Raw genomic sequence first — 20,828 nt, 5'->3', positions numbered from 1 at the left:
GACCACATCCCTGTGAGAACTACAGACATGCAAGTGTACAGAGGTGGCCACTCCAGCTGAGGATGGGGGTGAGGGAAAGAAGGGAGGGAAAGGTCAGAGATGTCAAGAACAGATCCCATAGGCTGAATAAGTCAGGGAATTGTTTATCTCGTTTTCTGTCTCTGAGGGGATGTAGGGGGGTATGTGTGTGTGTATGGGGACCAGAGGACAACTTAGGGTGTCATTCTTCTTATGCTATCTACCTTTAGAAAAAATGTTTATGTGTGTGTGTGTCTATGTTGTGCATGTCACCTGTGTGAATGCTCAGAGAAGCCAGAAAAGGGGGGCAGGAGCCTCTAGAGCTGGAGCTAGATGTGGCTGTTAGCCTCCTGATACGGGTGCTGGATACCAAACATGGCTTCTCGAGAAGAGCAGCAAATGTTCTTAAGCACTGAGTCATCTTTACATTTTTATCTGTTTATTTGAAACTTGGCATCTCACTGGCCTGGAATTCACCAAGCAGGCTAGGCTGGGTGGTCTGTCTTGGTCACTGTTCTATGGCTGTGAAGAGACACTATGACCAACGCCACTCTCATAAGAGAAAGCATGTGATTGGGACTGGTTTTCAGTTTCAGAGGTTTAATCCACGCTCATCACAGTGGGGAACGTGTTGGCGGCAGGCAGACGTGGTGCTAGAGAAGGAGCTGAGAGTTCTATGTCTAGATCCACAGAAAGCAGGAAGAGAGAGACACTGGGGATGGCTTGGGCTATTGAAACCTCAAAGTCCCCCCCCCCAGTGACACACTTCCTGCCACAAGGCCACGCCTCCTAATCCTTCTTAAGTAGTGACACTCCCTGAAGCCTATGGGGACCATTCTTATTCAGACCACCACAGCACCTATCCCTACTTTTCCAGCAGAGGTTGGAGAATCCATGCTCATACACAGCTTTTTGCTCTGGGTTCTGGGGACTGAGTTCAGGTCACAAATTATCACCACAGTGTTATTGATTTAGATGGTTTTGCTAATCCCAGAGGTCAAGGACAGGACCACTACCATAGTTTTTAGTCAAATTTGAAGCAAATGTTATTAAATACTGGCCAGGTCCTTGGATACTGGACAGGTCCATTCCCAGGATTCCCAGAATATGTCACCAACTTACATTAGTCTGGGGCTTAGAAAGGCAAAACTCACAAGACTGTGTACTTCCTGCCTTCATCCAATCAGAGGCAAGGATACAACCTGAGGTACTTCCTGCCTATGTGTGATCAAGCGTACATCCTGTGATGTTAGAGCAACCAAACTTGTTTACAGAAGAAAAACACAGGGTTTGCTGTCTTACATGAACAGCCCCCAGCATTCCAGGAAGTTGTTTGTCCTTGGGCAAGTGGGGCTCACAGGTTAGAGGCATTTTTGTTTTCTAGACCTCTTAAGCATGGTAATATAAACTTAAAACATGACTTTAGCCCTCACAACTTTTGTTTTGAGACAAGAGTCCATGATGTTGCCTGGCTGGCCTGGAATCTGCTGTATTAGACCAGGCTGGGTTCAAACGGGGTGATTCTCCTGCCTCAGTCTCTTAAATATCTGGAATTGCAGGCAGGAGACTCTACCTGACTCAAGTATAGAGTTAATCATGAGACTCACGTGCAATATAACTGTGCTATATAAAATTGTATAACACATAATTGTGGAGTTCATGGCAAATAGATTTTGTAATGGGGATGCTAGTGGCCATGCCCTGGCTCAGAGAAAGAATTGAACATCTCAGGGAGACAAAAGACCAACCCTTAGAGAAAGGGAGAGTAAACACTTCATTCCTCAAAGATGGGAGAGGCGTGAGACTGAAGTCCACTAAATAGGCGCAGACTTGGGGATTTTATAGGACTCCTTTCCCCTTTTGGTCCTGTTTAGATACCCACCCCATGGTTTCCTGGAACAAGAAGCCACCATCTCAGGAAGCTGCTCTCCCATTCCTTGTCTATGCCCCACCAACTCTCCTTCAGGTTCTTTTAGTTGCTCTTGTACAACAAAAGGGCACAGCATGGATGCCTCTGAGATATCAGGCGCTGATTCCTTAACTGTGTGGTATTACTCTCAATGTGTCCCTTAACTTGTTGTTTTCTTTACATTTATTATTCTCTCTCTCTCTCTTTCTCTCTCTCCCTCTCTCATCTGTCAGCAAACACCTTTATTGCCTGAACCATCTCATCGTATACTTTAAATATACACAATAAACACATGGAAAGCTGGCTCAGCAGTTAAGAACACTGGCTGCTCTTCCAGAAGATACAGGTTAGATTCCCAGCACCCACATGAGTAGAATGCTTACAATCATCTGTAACTCCAGTTCTTTGTTTGTTGTTTGTTTGTTTGTTTTGAGACACGGTTTCTCTATGTAGCCTTGGCTGTCCTAGATCTCACTCTGTAGACCAGGCTGGCCTCAAACTCACAGAGATCCGCCTACATCTGCCTCCCAAGTGCTGGGACTAAAAGCGTGCACCATCACTGCCCGAATGTAACTCCACTTCTAAGAGATAAACTCTTTTGACTTCCTTAAGCACTAGATACACACACACATGGTATGCAGACATATATGCAGGCAAAAACAACCATATGAGCTACCATGTGGATGCTGGGAATCGAACCTGGATCCTCTGAAAGAGCAGTCAGTGCTCTTAAACTGTTAAACCCCTAAAACTAGTTTGTTTGTTTGTTTTTTGTTTTCCAAGACAGGGTTTCTCTGTAGCTTTGGAGCCTGTCCTGCTAAAACTAGTTTTTAATTTAAAATTTTTATCGATTTGTTTTTCTTTTTGAAATAGATTCTTGTTGTATAGTCCAAACTGGTCTCAAACTGCCAACCTTGTATCTCAGCCTCCTCAAATACTAGGATTGCTGGCATGCACCACCGTGCCTCACTAAAACGGATTGATATTTTTGGGGGGGGGGCACAGAGTCTTACTCTGTAGTGCAGTCTTGACTCAAAAACAGTGATTCTCCCACCTCAGCCTCTCACATGCTGGGATTACAGGCATGAGCCACTATGTCCAGTTTTAAACTTGATTTTTTTTTAAAGAACAAAAAGTCCAGGTTGTGGTGGTGCACACATTTAATTCCAGCACTTGGGATTGTGAGTTCAAGGCCAAGACAGCCAGGGCTACACAGAGAAACCCTGTCTCAGGAAACAAACAAAAAGACCCAGGCCAAACCTCTCATTTACTCCTGACTTCTGTATTCTGTTTCCTAAAGTAGCAGTCAAATATAAATGCCTAGCGACTGACCTGGTTTTTTGCCAGGAAAACCACGATCTCTCTTTCTCTGGCCTCACTTGTGTTAATTGCAGGCTCCAGGCTGTGTCATCCCAGGCTCCTTGGAGAGTACCATGTAAGGAAGACCTAGGAGGCTGGGCGTGAAGTCAGCTTGCAATAAGAATGAACACGAGGAGCTGAGAGAAGTCACACCTGAATAGCAAAGGGCTGGCTTTCTGCATCTCTGGGGCAAATGCACTTTCTGGTAGAGTTCAGTCAACAGCAGACTTTGCTGTCTGCTGTAAAAAAAAAAAAAAATGCCTGGGATACTCTTCCATGAGGAAGCTGTTCATAAACACTTGATGGTCCTTGTCCTCATTTGATATTTTGGGAAAACAGACACAGATTTGGGGGAAATAGCCAGGACCTTATGGGACCTAGGATCTGGGGACAGGAAGGTCCTGGCTAGGACACTGGGAGATTTAGCCATAGGAAACTAAAGGCAGATACACATGTACACACACACGAGCTGAGAGTGACTTTAAGTATCTCATGGACACTGTCCACTCCCTAGCCCAAGTGGGTAACCTTCCCCATCCTCAACACCTCAGACACCATACACAAGGCCAGTGTCTCCTATTCCAGGTGGTGGGACTGAGACCATGGCTCATCTCTTGTCCCTGCTGAAGATGCTACTTCACTTTGCAACATACTTAGAAACGCAGGATAAATCACATAGGAGGAATTGAGCGGTGGTTTTTCCCAGTGCTGGAAATCACAGGCTCTGTCCATCTGGCTCACTGGCTTCAGACCCAATAGAGCTTTACAAAAGCTGTCTTCTGACCGGGTGTGGTGGCTGCGGGCTGTGATCCCAGAGCTAGGGAGGCAGAGGCAGGTGGCTCTTGAGTTCAAGGCCTGCCTGATCTAGATGATGAGTTCCAGGCCAACCAGAGCTACATAGTAAAACCCATCTCAGAACACGAAATCATCAACAACAAAACTACCATGGCTGAAGAGATCTGAGGCCAGAAGCGTAAACTTAATCATATTGTTTAGCTAAATTGCCATGGTGCCAAGATGCCTTCTAAATATTTATGATGATAACCATATAGACAAATGCTGCTCACAGCCTTTAGAAAAGAGTGTGTGTGTGTGTGTGTATGTGTGTGTGTGTATGTGTGTGTGTATGTGTGTGTATGTGTGTGTGTGTATGTGTGTGTGTATGTGTGTGTGTGTATGTGTGTGTGTACATGTACCACAGCACAAGAGTGGAAGTTAGAGGACAACTGTGGCCGCCAGCTCCTTCCTTCCACCACGTGGAGAGAGAACTCAGATCACCAGACAGCAAGCATCTTACTTGCCCAACCATCTTACCAGCTCCCCCCTCCACTTTTAATTAAAAGCAAGTTGGACACCGCCTAGAATAACTTGTAGGATGAGAGGAATGCCAAGCTTCCGTGCAGTAAGATTTGATGCTAGTGAAAAATCTCCTCTCTTCCTCTTTATGACGAATCCGCCAGCAGTGGTCTGCCGGGGTGTTCTGTTAAACTGGGGGGGGGGGGGGGGGTTCAGGCATCAAGGAGGAGCTGGGCTCTTGGCCTCGTGTGTGTGTGTGTCTGTGTGTGTGCCCAACAATGGCGTCTTTTCAGAGGACTTGGTACAAGCCGTCCGTTCCTCATCAGTTGGCAGTGGGCCAGTATCCCCCTTGCGTTTGGTGGGCTGAGCTTCTGGAAAAAGGTCTTTGGTTCTGAGTGGTTATGAAGCCGCTTTGGAGAGCAGTTTGGGGTGTGAGCTACTTCAGATTTTCTCCTTCCTCATGCCAGAACAATTTACTCTTTCATTCATTCAAAGATGCCTCTGTGAGGCAGACATGAGGATTAATATCTGTAAGCCCAGCAATTTAGGAGATGATGAGTTTTAGTACAGCATGGGCAACACAGCAAGACACTGTCTCTAGATAGATGATAGATAGATAGATAGATAGATAGATAGATAGATAGATAGATAGATAGATAATAGATAGATAATAGATAGATAGATAGATAATAGATAGATGATAGATAGATAGATAGATAGATGATAGATAGATAGATAGATGATAGATAGATAGATAGATAGATGATAGATAGATAGATAGATGATAGATAGATAGATGATAGATAGATAGATGATAGATAGATAGATAGATAGATAGATAGATAGATAGATGATAGATAGATAGATAGATAATAGATAGATGATAGATAGATAGATAGATAGATAGATGATAGATAGATAGATGATAGATAGATAGATAGATAGATAGATAGATGATAGATAGATAGATAGATAGATAGATAGATGATAGATAGATAGATAGATAGATAGATGATAGATAGATAGATGATAGATAGATAGATGATAGATAGATAGATAGATAGATAGATGATAGATAGATAGATAGATAGATGATAGATAGATGATAGATAGATAGATAGATGATAGATAGATAGATGATAGATAGATAGATAGATGATAGATAGATAGATAGATAGATAGATAGATGATAGATAGATAGATAGATAGATGATAGATAGATAGATAGATAGATAGATGATAGATGATAGATAGATACATAGATAGATAGATAGATAGATAGATGATAGATAGATAGATAGATGATAGATAGATACATAGATAGATAGATAGATAGATAGACGATAGATAGATAGATAGATAGATAGATGATAGATAGATGATAGATAGATAGATAGATAGATGATAGATAGATAGATAGACGATAGATAGATAGATAGATAGATAGATGATAGATAGATAGATAGATAGATAGATAGATAGATAGATGATAGATAGATAGATGATAGATAGATAGATAGATAGATAGAGATAGATGATAGATAGATACATAGATAGATAGATAGATAGATGATAGATAGATAGAGAGAGATAGATGATAGATAGATAGATAGATAGATGATAGATAGATAGATGATAGATAGATAGAGAGAGAGATAGAGAGATAGATAGATGATAGATAGATAGATAGATAGATGGATAGATAGATAGATGGATGGATAGATAGATGATAGATAGATAGATAGATAGATGATAGATAGATAGATGATAGATAGATAGATAGATGGATGGATAGATAGATGATAGATAGATAGAGAGATAGAGAGATAGATGATAGATAGATAGATGATAGATAGATAGATAGATGATAGATAGATAGATAGATAGAGATAGATGATAGATAGATAGATAGATAGATAGATAGATAGATAGATAGATGGATAGATAGATGATAGATAGATAGATAGATAGATAGATAGATATTTTTTAAAATACTCGCAATAGGTCTTCTTATCCTATCCTAAAAATTCAATACTTGGATTCCCTCCTGCAAGCAATCCATTGCCATGTCTTAGCTTTTCTGCACAGTAAACCACCCTCACCCCAAAACCTGGCTCAATCAATTATCAGGGAACTGGAGAGATCACTCAGTGGTTAAGAGCGACGGCTGCTGTTCCAGAGGACCTGAGTTCAGTTCCCAGCACACACATGGCAGTTCCATGTTGGGTTTCATGGCAGCAATGGCACTAGAGATACTTCAGCCATGTTATGAGAATGAATGATTGGCAGATACCCAAAGATAGCACTGTTTGGAGGAGTGCATGGGGTAAGGCAAAGAGGAAGGCCCCCAAAATGCTGGATAGACAGCATAAAGGAAGACTATGGAACCTTGGATATGACAATAACACAAACATCTAGCACTGTCCAGGATAGGAACAACTGGAGAACACCATAAACGGGCTGCCCATGCATGCTTAAGCGTTGCTAGGGCATGAATGAATGAATGAATGACGTGGTGGTTTACAACCATCTGTAACTCCAGTTTTAGGGGTTCCAATGCCCTCTTCTGGCTTCTGTGAGCAGTACACACACGGTTCACGCATGCATACACACACACAGGCAAAACACCCATAATATATATATATATATATATATATATGTATATATATATATTACACAATAAAAAAAATTTAATAAGAAACAATAATCATTTAGAGCCTTGTGAAGTGTCTAGTAATTACAATCTCAGCACTGAAGATGTGGAGGTAAGAGGCTCTGGGGAGAAGTTTAAGATCATACTCAGCTATTTGCTGGGATGGATACATAATGCCCTGGGGAGGCAGAGACAGATGAACCTCTGAGTTCAAGGTCAGCCCAGTCTACTGAGTTTCAGCCAGGGCTACATGGAGAGAGAAGAACAAAAAGACAAAGGGAAGACTGGGGAGCACATCCATCGGCAACGTTCCCGTCAAGGCCAGTCAGTGAACTCAGGCAAACCTAACCTCTTTATTCCTGAGGCCCAAGACTTCACGGAGGCCTTTGTAAATCTCCTCCTGAATCCAGAACAACTGGTCAGTTTCACATAAATTTTAGAGAAAAGTTTTGTCGTCTATCTTGTGTGTTTTGTAGTAAAGTACAGTTTGTAAACAAAACCCCGCTGTTTATTTAGCATCATGAGTAAGACCTCACATACAAAAGCTTGTGAACCTCAACGTGACAGATTTCAAGACAGGCAGTTGGCCTTCCCTCAAGTTCACTAAGTGTCAGAGTTGGGTCAAAGCAGGCCTGGAAAGATGACAAGGAACAAGCTCGGGTTCTGGTCCTTCACTCTGAGACAGGTTCATTTTCCTACTGAATACACAAGACCAGTAGGCTGGTGAGCCTTGGACACCCTGTGTGTCTCTCCTTGGGGGAGCACTGGGATGTCACAGGCTTAAGACACCCACTGGGCTTTATGTGGGTTCTGGGGATTTGAACTCATGTCCTTATACTTTCATGGCCCACGGAACCATCTCCCTAGCTCCTTTCCCCCTGTTTTGTTTTGAGACAGTCTCTCACTGTACCTTAAGTTCTGTTTTTGGCTAGTCTAGCTAGACAGCAAATCTTGGGGAATTGTCCTGTCTCTAACCTCCGGTGCTCAGGTTAGACACGTGTGTTCCTGACCTCTTTTTAAATTTTATTCATTCAATATTTTTACATTTTATTGATTTACAGTGTGTGTGTGTGCGTGCACACATGTGTTTGAGACAAGTCCCATATATCCCAGACTGACCTCAAACTCCTTATGTAGCTGAGGATGGCCTGGACTTTCTGATCCTCCTGCCTCTACCCCTTGAGAGCTGGGATAACAGGTAGGCATGTTCACATCTGGTTTATGTGGTGCTAGGGATCAAACCCAGGACTTGTGCCCTGTACTGGTCACTGTTTGTCATTGGCTTGATACAACTTTGAGTCACCCAGAAAAGAGTGAATTGCCTTGAGCAAGATGGCCTATGAGCATGTCTGGATCAGTGTCTAGACTGATGGATATTCAGGAGGGCCCAGCTCATTGTGGACCTGAGCTGGATAAGAAAGTTAGCTGAACTCAGGAGACAGCGGCAGGTAAATTTGGGTTGGAAGCAAACCCCGTCTACATGGTGAGTCCCAGATCAGCCAGGGTTTCTGAGAGGGAGAGGAAGGGAGAAGTTAGCTGAGCGCAGCCCGAAGAGCGTGCTGGGAAGCAGTGCTCTTCCATGGTTCTGCTTTAGTTCCTGCCCTGATTTCCTTCGAGGAAGGAGTGTGACTCAGAGTATAAGCTGACCAAATTCCATTTAGTCGTGGTATTTATCACGGGTATAGAAAACCAACTAGACTATGCATGCTAGCAAACACACTCCTAACTGAGCTACCCCGTCCCGCAACCCCCCCCCCCCCCATCACCCACCACACACACACTCTTTAGACAGGGTCTCACTGCATGGCTTAGTCTCAAACTCATGCCCTCCTGCCTCATTACTGCAAATGTCAGAATTACTGGCATACGCTACCATTCCTTAAAACTATTAGTTTCCTGAAAATCCCTTTAAAACGATGGTTTCTAGTATATACAAATATGCTTAATTTTTTAATATTTCATAGCGCCCCAATGCCTATGATAAGCTCATCTTTTAGTTATAATTGCCTAAATGTGCATTCTTCCGGGATGGCTATGGTTCCCTAGCAACACCAGGGCTGTTTGTTCTCTTCAGTCTCGTGTTCTGTTCCCCTTCAGGTTTTCTACATTAATTCCACGTCTTTAGATCTAACAAGGTTTCTCCTCTTTCCCTTCAGATGAGGCCGAGGCCCACATTGACTATGAAGACAATTTCCCAGATGACAGATCTGTGTCACTCAGGGAACTCATGGAAGACTCCCAAGCAGAGGGAGACGAGGAAAAGGCTCAGGAGGACGCCTCTGAGGAGACACCAAAACAAGACCGTCTGGTCTTCACCTCTGTGTCTAAAGAAAACATAGCCCAGGAGAAAGCCTTCATGCCGACCACAGGCTTGCCTGGCCCTGGGAGCAGGGTCCACACAGACTGGCCCAGATCCCGCCTAAACAGGAAGTACTCACTCTGGTTTCCTGCTGAGACGTTCCACAAGTCAGAGCTGGAAAAGGAAGTGGGGGATGAGAGCAAAGATCCACTTCCTGCTGGAGAAAATCACAGCGAAGGAAAACTGGTCCCAGGGGAGTCTGAAACTAGGCTGGTCTATGCCACCACCGACAGCCCCTCGGAGCCGTTTGTGGATAGGAACGACAGCAGAGCAGAGGACCCGGTGGTGAGCGGCAGTGACGACTCTTGGTTAGATGGCTACCCTGTGACAGACGGGGCCTGGAGGAAGGTAGAGGCAGGGCGGGAGGATGATGGGTCAGTGGGACTGGACGAAAGTGTTCTCGTGACCCCTGACCAGCCTACTGGGAAAGTTAAGGTGCAGAATGCCACCGTCACCACAAGCGAATCTGTGATACACAGTTCGATTGTTCCGTCTGAAATGCTCGATGTAGAGGCCCTGGTTCCAGGACCCATGGATGTGTCCGAGACTGAGGCTCCCCACACCGGTGATGGTGACTTGACTAAGTATCAATCAACCATACCCCGGAGAGTCACCACAGAGTGGTCACCCATGGCCACCTTACCCTATGAACTCACCACCTCCACCCAAGAGACGGTCCCAACAACTGTGCAGCAGACACTTAAACTCAACCCCTTGACTAGTGTGGAGGCCACCCAGCCTCCAGCAGAGGCCACAGCTCCTGAGGTTCAGGACAACTTCCCATACCTACTGTCTGAGGACTTCTTGGGACAGGAGGGTCCTGGGCCTGGTGCAAGCGAGAAGTTTCTTCCAACCTTGGCACCATGTGTGGGGAACGAGTGTCCCAACTTAAGGAGAGGCCCAGTGATCGCCATCATTGTCACTGTCCTGTGCCTGCTGCTGCTCCTGGCGGTCGTGGGGGCTGTGTGGGGCTACCGCAGGTACCAGCACAAGAGCTCTGTATACAAGCTGAACGTAGGACAGCGGCAGGCTAGACACTACCACCAGCAGATCGAGATGGAGAAGGTCTAGCCTCTGTCAGCATGGCTTCTCACAAAGCCGCTCAGAGGAAGGCTAACTGTGAAGCACCACACTGATAATTCTCAGGATCGAAGGTGGAAAGGGTTCACCCTCTAAAGTTCAAGCCTTCCTTCTACACGCTGAGAAGTGTCTCTGGAGGCACCTAGAGAGCGGAAAGGGTCTGGTGGAGTCCTCCTCAACCGTGCTCCCTGGAATTCACTACCCAAATCACAGACCTCTGCTTTGGCCCTGTTCCAACGTAAGGTTGGACTGTTGTTTAAATCACCTTCTGTTTTTATCGCACTAATGTCTGCATCTTTAGGGAGTCACAGACTCCATGCCCTGAAATATAGGAAAGAGTTTCGATGAGCTGCGCATCCGGGGGCCGTGTTAGGAAACAGACGTTGCACTGTGGACCGGGACAGGGAAGGATCATGTGACGGTGCCTAGGACAAACGAGTCTCGAGCCAGAACATACACTATAAACTTTGGAGTTCCTTTTTCTGTTTGCTGAATTTGGAGAGAATTTAACACTGACGTTTTTTTTTGCCTTGGTGCATGAGGACCAAACAGGCACATGCCCACCCCTGGTCCCGCAATTGTGGGACAGCCCACTGTTTTCCTTTAAGAACAAGGTGACCTTAGTGCCAGTGAGGACAACATCTGGTGTCCCTGTCTGCTCTGTGCCTACAAGTGCCTGGGATTGCTACCAGGGCTGATGACAAAGGCCAACTCTTAGTCTCCTCTCTCGGGATTAACTGTTTCTCTGAACTCCAGTAAGAGGGAGCGATGTGGAAGGGGGATAATGTCTGACAAAGCACAAAGACTGGCATATCGAATACAGGTGCCTGCTTGGCAGAGAAGCAATGAATGTGGACATGGATTGCCCTGGGTTGATCTAACCCAGCCATTTCCTGTCAGACTGACCGTCGAGTGGCATCTCACCAGGTGTGGTTTCTACAAGGATGTTTATCAGACCAGCAACGCATCACCGGGTGATTGGTTGGAGACATACATTCTTTTCTTTTGGCGTGGAGGGTTGTTTTGGTTTGGTTTTCCAGACAAGGTTTCTCTGCAGCTTTGGAGCCTGTCCTGGAACTCTCCCTGTAGACCAGGCTGGCCTCGAACTCAGGAGATCTGCCTGCCTCTGTATCCCGAGTGCTGGGATTAAAGGCATGCGCCACCACAAGATGGTGCACGGTGAGATGTAAATTCTTTAGTCTCACCCCAGACTCAGGAAGCCTGGGATGGGGCCAGCTCTGAGCTCAGACTCTTCAGATGGCTCTGATGTGTATTCATACGAAGAGCCGTTGGCTTCTGTCATCTGTGGTGGTCTTGGAACCCAGGAAGGCCTGGAGATGGGGTGGTGAGCACCTCATGTGCCCTGTCTAGCCTGACCTCAGCATCTCGACAGTGACTTGTAAGGTGTTACCTCCAGTTGACTCCAGGGTATTAGCCCAGAAGTAAGCACACCATGTTTTTCTATCTGAATTCTTCCTGAAGGTGTCAAGGTGATGGCGGCCATACATGTATTCTGAGGCACCATGGGAGTGTCTATTTTTGTATGGCACAAGAAATTCTGGCTCATGTCTTTGGTTGTGGTGGTTTTATAGTTGAAAAGGAGGTGGCTTAGTGGGGGTGTGGCTTAGAGACAGGGCACTGTCTGGCAGGTGTGAGGTCCTTGGTTCAATCTCCGGTGTTGTACGATGTTTCACTCTTTTGGCTTTTTGGGGGGCCACCACCCAGTTCCCAAATAAATCATACAAATAGGCTTATTATTACTTACAAATGCCCAGCCTTAGGCTGACTTGTTTCCAGCCAGCTTTTCTTAATTTATCCCATCTGCCTTTTGCCTCTGGGCTTTTAACTTTCTCTTCTGTAAACCTTTCACTCTTACTCCAGGGGTGGCTGGGTAGCTGGGTAGCTGGCCCCTGACATTCTCCTCTCCTTGTTCTCTTGCTCCTCTCTTCCTCATTTCTCCTCCTATTTATCCTCTCTGCCTGCCAGCCCCACCTATCCCTGCTCCTGCCTCGCTATTGGCCATCAGGTGTTTTAGACAGGCAAAGAATCACAGCTTCACAGAGTTAAACAAATGCAGCGTAAACAAAAATCACACACCTTAAAACAATATTCCCCAACACTCTGGTACCACAAAAACAAATGTGCTGGCGATGGGAGTTTACCAAAGGAAGAGAAAAGACCTCACAATGTGTTTTCCGTGCCGCCACGTGTTTGATGGAAGCTTTGGGAAACAGTAGGATCAGTAGCTACGAATCGGCATAGAACAGCATACAAAATCCCACTGACCATAACTAGGTTAAACGAAGGCCTGAGGGAGCCTGCTGGGATACGTCTGCTGCAGAGGAAATGGAGAAGATGCTTCCGGTATGTAGCCAAAGAAGAACTCGACGGAGTAAACCCAGAGACTGCGTATTTTTAAATTAGACTCTAATCTCTTGTGAAGTGGCACTTCTATTTTTATTACTAGTTATGTAAAATAACCTCTGTTTCCACATGGGGATTCTGTCAGTAACTCAAATTAACCCAGAACACTGAATTTACATCAACATGTAAGTAGGTGGTATTAATACAAGGGTATTAATAAGTTTATTATAAATTATTAACCTGTGCCAATGCATTCTTTTGTAGACATGAAGTGTAAAGTAAGCTCAACGCATTAGCTCATAAATTTTACTGACTTGCTGTCTTCTAAATAAAGATGAAAGGACATGAGCCTGCATGTCAGAAGGGCATGAGTGACTGGCTAGCTAGGAACCCAAGCTGTCACTGCAAATGCTTTGAGAATGGTAATGCTTGTGAAAATGGGGAGGGAGAAGGGTTTCCTTAACATAAAGCTTTTGATATATTTAAAATAAACAGTTATTTCCCACAAACACTTGATAAATGTATTTAATTTCTACATTATTGTACCATTTTTTAAGAATTTATTTGCGTATATGGTGTGTATGCATGAATTCAAGTCTGTGTATGTGTCTGTATGTTCTTATGTGTGTCTGTGTGTTTCTGCGTGTGAGCACCTGTATGTGGGTGTTTGTGTGGGTGTGTCTATATCTCTGTGTCTGACTGTGTGTGTCTGTGTGTGAGCATCTGTGTGGGTGTGTTTATATCTCTGTGTCTGACTGTGTGTGTCTGTGTGAGAGCGTTTGTAAGTGGGTGTGGGGGGGGTGTTTGTATCTCTATGTCTGACTGTGTCTGTGTGTGAGCGTCTGTAAGTGGGTGTGGGGGGTGTTTATATCTCTATGTCTGACTGTATGTCTGTGTGTGAGCGTCTGTGTGGGTGTGTCTATATCTGGTGTCTGTGTGACTGACTGTGTGTGTAGGTCCGAGGGCCATCTTAGGTGTTGGCCCTAACCTTCTGCATTGTTTGAGACAGTGTCCTGTTGCGTACCTCTGCACAGCCAAGCTAGCTCCCTGTGAGCTTCCAGGGACTTGGTCTCTGGCTCACATCTCTCAGCAGGAGCACTGGGGACACAAACGTGCACTCCTGTGCCTGGGTTTGTGTGGGTTCTGGGGATCAACCCCAGGTCTCACATTGTAAGTGCTTCACCCGCTGAGCCATCTCCGCTACCCTACCATGACTGTTGTTTTAAGTATTCACTAGTCATCTTGAAAGCAGTATCTGAGGGCTTGCAATGTTGACAGTGGCTTTCTCTAACCCCTGACCTCAGCTGTGTTACCTCCTTCTGCAGGATGGGGAGGGGGCTACAGAGCTCTTTCCCCCCTCCCTCTTCTATAGTCTGTTCATCTTCCTCATGCCAACCACAGAGGAATTTGGAGAACGTGCTAGAAAATAGAGAATTTGGGCCTTCTCCAGAACTGCTGAGCTAGAACCTCGTTGAGCAAGGTGCCCAGTGATAAGTGTGCATGGGAAGATCTGAGAGATTACAGCCCATGTCCCCTGTGGAGAGAGAACATGGGTTGTGGAGAGGGGACATGGGCTGTGGAGATGGTGTCCCTGTAGGGAGGGTTCCCTGTAGAGAGAGGACATGGCTGTGGACTGGGGACACGGGCTGTGAGTTGAAGGGAGCTGCGGGCTGTGTTCCTGCCGCCTGGCTCCCAGCCACCTGGCTAGCTTATGCCCCGAAATAACAACACATAAACTGTATTCTTTTAAACACTGCCTGGCCCAGTAGCTCTAGCCTCTTAGTGGCTAACTCTCATATCTTGACTAACCCATTTCCAACAATCTGTGTAGCACCACAAAGTGGTGGCTTACCAGAAAGGATTCTAGTGTACGTCCATCTTGGGCTGGAACTTCATTGTGTCTGCCTTGAAGAGGAGAGGCATGGTGTCTGCCTCACTTCCTCCCAGGATTCTGTTCTCTTTACTCCACCTACCTAATTTTCTGACCTATCAGACCAAGCAGTTTTCTTTATTGATTAACCAATGAATCAACAGATCGACAAATGACCTTCCCACATCAGCTGTGGACAGGGGACATGGGCTGTGGACAGGGGACACCCTCTCCACAGGGACACCCTCTCCATATGTAGACTCTCAAAGGAACAATTAAAGAGGGTCAGATAGAGGTCTGCAAAGGTGTGGCCTGAGAGAAGTAGCAAAGGTTGGTAGGGAGCTGGCAAGGAACTCAATGACAGTATCAGTAATTGTAAGGATGCTGAAAGGGGAGTTCTAGCCTTGGAGAAGATGCAGCCATGGTCCAGCCATGACCTAAAGCATTTGGAGGTAAAAACTGGACACCTTCTCTCTGCAGCCTTCTGCATATGTGTCCAATTAGCAACAGGAAGTCAGAGAGTGAGGAAGCCCAGGCAGTGTACACCATGGGAATTGGGAAAAGGAGGCAAAGAGGTCCGGCTGGGTGGGGTGCAGTATGCAGAGAAAGATCTGGCATCAAATCACAGGGGGATAAAACTAGAAAACAATAGCAAAAGAAATTATACGAACGCAGGAATTGAGCAGCACACCTGAGTGATTAATAGGTCACTGAAGAAAGGAGACCATAAACTGGATACAAATGATCGTGAAAGCTCAATTCTTGGTTGCAGCCAAGAAAGAAGTTTACAACTGAATGCTTATGTTTAAAAATCCAGGGCTGTGGACTGGAGAGGCTCAAAGCGGTAGGAGCACTTGTTCTTGCAGAAGACCCAGGTTTGAGTTCCAGCCCCACATGGCAGCTCACACACAACTGTCTGTAACTCAGTTCCAAGGGCTCTCTCAGTTCACAACGGCTCTTCTGATCTCCATGAACAACAGGCACGAGGCTCACAAACATACTTGCATGGAAAACACTCACACATAAAAGAAATAAACCTAAAAAGTACTTTTTAATCAGGGTCAGGAAGATATCTGAGTGGTTAAGAGCACTGACTGTTCTTCCAGAGGACCTGGGTCCAGATCCCAGCACCCACACGGCAGTTCACAACCTTCTGAAGCTCTGGTTCTAGGAGATCTGACGCCGTATTCTGGCCAACACAGACATATAGACAAAACACCTATACATATAAAAATAAAATAATAACTGTTCTCAAATAAAATCTTTAAAAATCAAAGAGGAGGGCTGGAGAGATGGCTCAGTGGTTAAGAGCATTGCCTGCTCTTCCAGAGGTCCTGAGTTCGATTCCCAGCAACCACATGGTGGCTCACAACCATCTGTAAAGAGGTCTGGCGCCCTCTTCTGGCCTTCAGGAATACACACAGAATATTGTATACATAATAAATAAATAAATATTTTAAAAAAAAAAACAGTACAATTTTTTAAAAAAAAAAATCAAAGAGGAGCCGGGCGGTGGTGGCGCACGCCTTTAATCCCAGCACTTGGGAGGCAGAGGCAGGTGGATCTCTGTGAGTTTGAGACCAGCCTGGTCTACAAGAGCTAGTTCCAGGACAGGCTCCAAAGCTACAGAGAAACTCTGTCTCGAAAAACCAAAAAAAAAAAAAAAAATCAAAGAGGAAGCTGAAGCATTGGCTCATGTTAAAAGCACTCTCTGCTCTTATAGACGACAGGAGCTTAGTGGCCAGCATCCACACTGGTCTCTCACAGCCACCTGGGACTCCAGTTCCAGGGACTCAACACCTTCCTGAGGTCTCCTCAGACACCCACACACATGTGCATACACACATACCCATGAATAGGAGTAAAAATTAAAAAATTAAACAAGTCCGAAGCAAATAACTTGATGAGTGTGTCTCGATACTTTTAGTGTGTAAGTCAATGTAATAAAGATGAGGGCTTGAGACCAAGACTGAAAGAGCAATCCAAAGAATCAAAGAGTTGGTTATCGCTCCAAAGCCACAGAGAAACCCTGTCTCGAAAAAAAAAAAAAAAGAAAGAAAGAGAGAGAGAGAGTTGGTTATCAAGACATAAATAAGGAAAGAGGAAACCTAAATTTTTAAAAAAAAATAGAGATGGGCCAGGCAGCGGTGTCCTGAAACTCACTCTGTAGACCAGGCTGGGTTTGAACTCACAGAGATCCACCTGCCTCTGCCTCCTGAGTGCTGTGATTAAGGGTGTGTGCCACCACTGCCTGACCCACCTCTAAAACGAGATGATACGGTCTTGAAATGTAGTTCAAGGTTAGCTCAAACCGCAATCCTCCTGCTTCAGCCTGCATGGTAGGCTTGAGGCCATGCACCACCGTGCCCAGCATCCCTTGTTTCTGTACCGGGTAGTTCTTTATTCCTTCCGCTCATTGCTTTTCATTTCTGTCCCCTCCACTGCCTTTCAGTGACATGCATGAAGCAGTCACCATGGGCATTTATGTCCAAGAGTGCTCTGGGTCCTTGGACTGCAGATCTCCTCCAGAAGTCTTCCCAGGGAGAGGGATGGGCCTCTCCTGCTTCACCCAATCCTGGCCAGTCCAGGGCTCTGTAGGGAGGCCACCTGGACTTTGGGAGACCCAGGGGTCCTTCTGTGAAGATTCTGCCCTGGTAGGTGAATATCAGAAATCTCATGGACTTGAGAGAAAGGAGTTCACTGCAGCCGTGTCCTGGAATGACTGGGTGTGGCTATGATCCCCGAGCCCATGGGATGGAAGAGAAAATGGGAAGGAAGCAAAACAAAACTTTTTAAGTAGCTTTTTAAAAAAAGCTTCTTTTCCCAACTATTTTTCCAAATTCTAGTTTCCTCCGAGACACAGACTGAACATACCACCCTAACTCAAGAGGAAGGCAGGGCCAGAAATAACATTTGGGGCTATTGCTCACCATCTTTGTGGGAAATGAAAGTCTATTTTACATGTACTGGCCGTATTTACTAATAATCCCTCTCCTTTGTGTGTGTACACTGTGCAGGAGGAGGTCAACCTTAAGTGCCGTTCCTCAGGAGCTGTGTTTTGGGACAGAGTCTTTTACTGGGACCTAGGCTGGCCCAGGAATCCCACAGAGGTCCCTGTTTCTCCCTCCCCAGTGCTAGGATTACCATTGCACACCACTACATCTGATTGTTGTTGTTGTTTATTTGTGTTTTGTTTGTTTTTCTCATACACCGCTGGCAATCAAGCTGAGGTCCTCAGACTTGCACGGTGACAACTGAACCATCAAGCCTCCCTTTGTTTTTGTTTTCAAGACACAGTCCTGCTATTTAGCCCAGGCTGGCCTAAAACTCCCAGTGCTGACCTCGAACATGTGACCCTCCTGGTTCAACATCCTGTTTGCAAGCTCGGACCACCACAGTTTACGGCTCTTGTAAACTGAGGCACGGATAATCTTGAGTGCCAGCTCCAAGAAGATACCGAACCAAAGCCACAAGCCACCCAAGCCAGGAATTTGCGGCAGATGGTCTGAGGCGCTCGCTACGTAAGAGCTGTTTATGTGCTACTTCAAAAGCACTAGCACCGCCTTGCTGGCCCTGGCTGGGGTGTGAGCGGACCAGCCCTTGCAAACCTGAGCTGCCCCGGTGTCTGTTCTTGCAGGAACACGCTCCAAAGACAGACATGGGGAGTGGTGCTGCCCCTGGCTGCAGACAGGAAGGGCAATACATAAACCTTTTGACTGAGGCTCACTTAAGGTCCCCCCAACCCCACCCCCTTGTACATAGTTTCTCCTCTCCACACTAGGTCATTCAAGTCTGGAGTCACCAGAAAAATGAAGTCGCTGTTTGGGGGATGGCAGATGATCAAGAGTTCAGACAGCTGCGATGAACGATTAGCTGTGGTTTCTTCTCACAGCCTCGCTACAAACTGCGCTGCCATCCCGTGTTCAAACACTATTAAGTGAGAATGTTTTCTCTGGCGCCAATCCATCTTCTCCCCACAGTTTAAGTATTGAATTTTTTAAAAAAAGAAAACTGAAGTAGCTTTGGTTTGCAGCTCACATTTAAAACTTAAAAAACGTTATTTCCATAAAAGTTGGCAGAAACCGGCCACTGTTTATTCCCCCGGTGGCTATAATAAACCCTTGCCCACTGACAATCTAACAGATCTTTTTCTGTTTGCCACTGGGTTGGGCTCACTAACATTTCTGTGCTTAACGTTCCTTTAATAAGGGCTCCTAAGAGCACAGGTTTCCTTCCTGAGGCAGCCTTTGTGGGTGATATTCCCAACTGCTCTCCTGGAGCCCAGAGGTGTGTGGAGCCCACGTAGTGCTCATCAGGATGCCTTAACCCAGAAAGACTTGGGTATTGAACCTAGTGGTCTGGGCTGGGAATGTAGCTCACTGGCTGAGTGTTCGCCTAGTATGCACAAGGCCCTGGGTTCAATCCCCATTACTGTCCTCCCTGACATGCTTTCCTAAATTCCTGCTACTTCAACAATGGTGGCTCACACCTGTAATCCCAGCACTTGGGAGGCTAAAGGCAGGAGGATCAGGAGTTCAAGGTCATCTTCAGTTATATAGACAGTCTGAGATAAGCCTGGGCTATGCGAGACCCTGTTTAAAAAAAAAAAAAAAAAAAAAAAAAAACGAAGTAAAAAAGAAAAAAACAAAAGAAGCAGAAGAAGAAGAAGAAGAAGAAGAAGAAGAAGAAGAAGAAGAAGAAGTAATCAGGTGTCTTGGTGCACACCTTTGATCTCTGCACTCAGGAGACAGAGGCAGGTGGATCTCTGACTTTGAGGCTAGCCTGGTCTACATAGCAAGTTCTAGGCCAGGCAGGACTACATAGTGAGACCCTGACTCAAAACAAGAAATAATTTTGAATCTGGTAGGCTGTTGGTCAGCCTTACATGCATGTCTGTACACGAACTTGGCGTTTTTCCTCTCTGCAAGTCAAGTCTAAGGCTGGTGCGAGGCTCACTCCTATCATCCCAGCACTGAGGAGGCTGAAAGAGGATTGTCATGAGTTCAAAACCAACCTGGGCCATAAAAGTAAGGCCCTAGGTCTCAAAAAACAAAAATATTGCACATTGAGTCTGAGTGACCCCACGTACAGCCCTTAGGACCTCTGGAGAGCTGTGACATCCAGACTGCTGGAGGTTCCTAGAACTGGGGAGATGCCCCACTGTGGTGGGGTTGCCACAGGATAGCCGTTGCTCCGTGCTGTGGGACACAGGACAAATAAGGCATCTCGGGGCAGACATGGAAAGTCCCTTAAACTTAAACTGCATGCTTTAAAAGAAAACTTTTTTCCAAAAGATAGACCAAGCTGATGTTGGCCCTATGGAATGCAGAGACTGTCTAGGCTCTTCCAAGAACCAGAGGCAGGAAGGCACGAGCTGAGCCACTGAGCGATTGCATGGTAGATACCAAGGAACAAGTTCACGTTTATTTTCTCAAGAGAAAAGATTTGGCTTCCTTTGAAATAAAATAATTACACTGGGTTTGGTTGTACGTGCCTAACATCCCAGCATTCTGAATGCTAAGGCAAGAAGTACAACTTCCCAGGCCAGCCAGAGCTACATTGCAAGTTCCAAGCCAGGCTGAGTTACACACAGATACCCTGCCTCGAATTCACAAGTTTGGCAATTCAAATTACAGCATTGTCTAAGTCAACCATCTTGTCACCAAAGAGCACATTGCTGGGTTGGGAGCCCGACTTCTAGGGGTTCCAATTCAATTCATCAAATCACCCTGACCCCCAAAACAAGGACCAGGTGGCTACTTTAAGGGACATAGAGAAGTGTGAGCACCTGCAGATGTCACCTTTCCCTTTATCACATGACTGGCAAGAAAACTACAGCCTTAAAGCAAATTTAGCAACTATTGGGTTCTCTGTGCAGACTCTGGAACTCTGAGGCAGCGTCTATACTGTACTTGCAGGG

The 20,828-nt window shown here is 45.7% G+C and overlaps 1 protein-coding gene across 1 annotated transcript in view; it reads left to right on the top strand.

The window, feature by feature from the left end:
- The window catches only part of Susd5 (sushi domain containing 5), a 43,706-nt gene extending 31,227 nt beyond the window's left edge, over positions 1 to 12,479 (top strand). Inside the window, exon 5 of the mRNA XM_041676784.1 lies at positions 9,392 to 12,479. Within this exon, the coding sequence (XP_041532718.1) occupies positions 9,392 to 10,665 (1,274 nt within the window). The 3' untranslated portion in view covers positions 10,666 to 12,479. The remainder of the gene's footprint in view (positions 1 to 9,391) is intronic.
- The last annotated feature ends 8,349 nt before the right edge of the window (positions 12,480 to 20,828 follow it).

This window comes from Microtus oregoni, unplaced genomic scaffold, assembly GCF_018167655.1.
Source record: "Microtus oregoni isolate MIOR12 unplaced genomic scaffold, Mior012 000028F_ref0000031, whole genome shotgun sequence".
Taxonomy (NCBI): Eukaryota; Metazoa; Chordata; class Mammalia; order Rodentia; family Cricetidae; genus Microtus; species Microtus oregoni.
The sequence above is the reverse complement of the archived record's forward strand: the minus strand, read 5'-3'. Positions and strand labels throughout refer to the sequence as shown.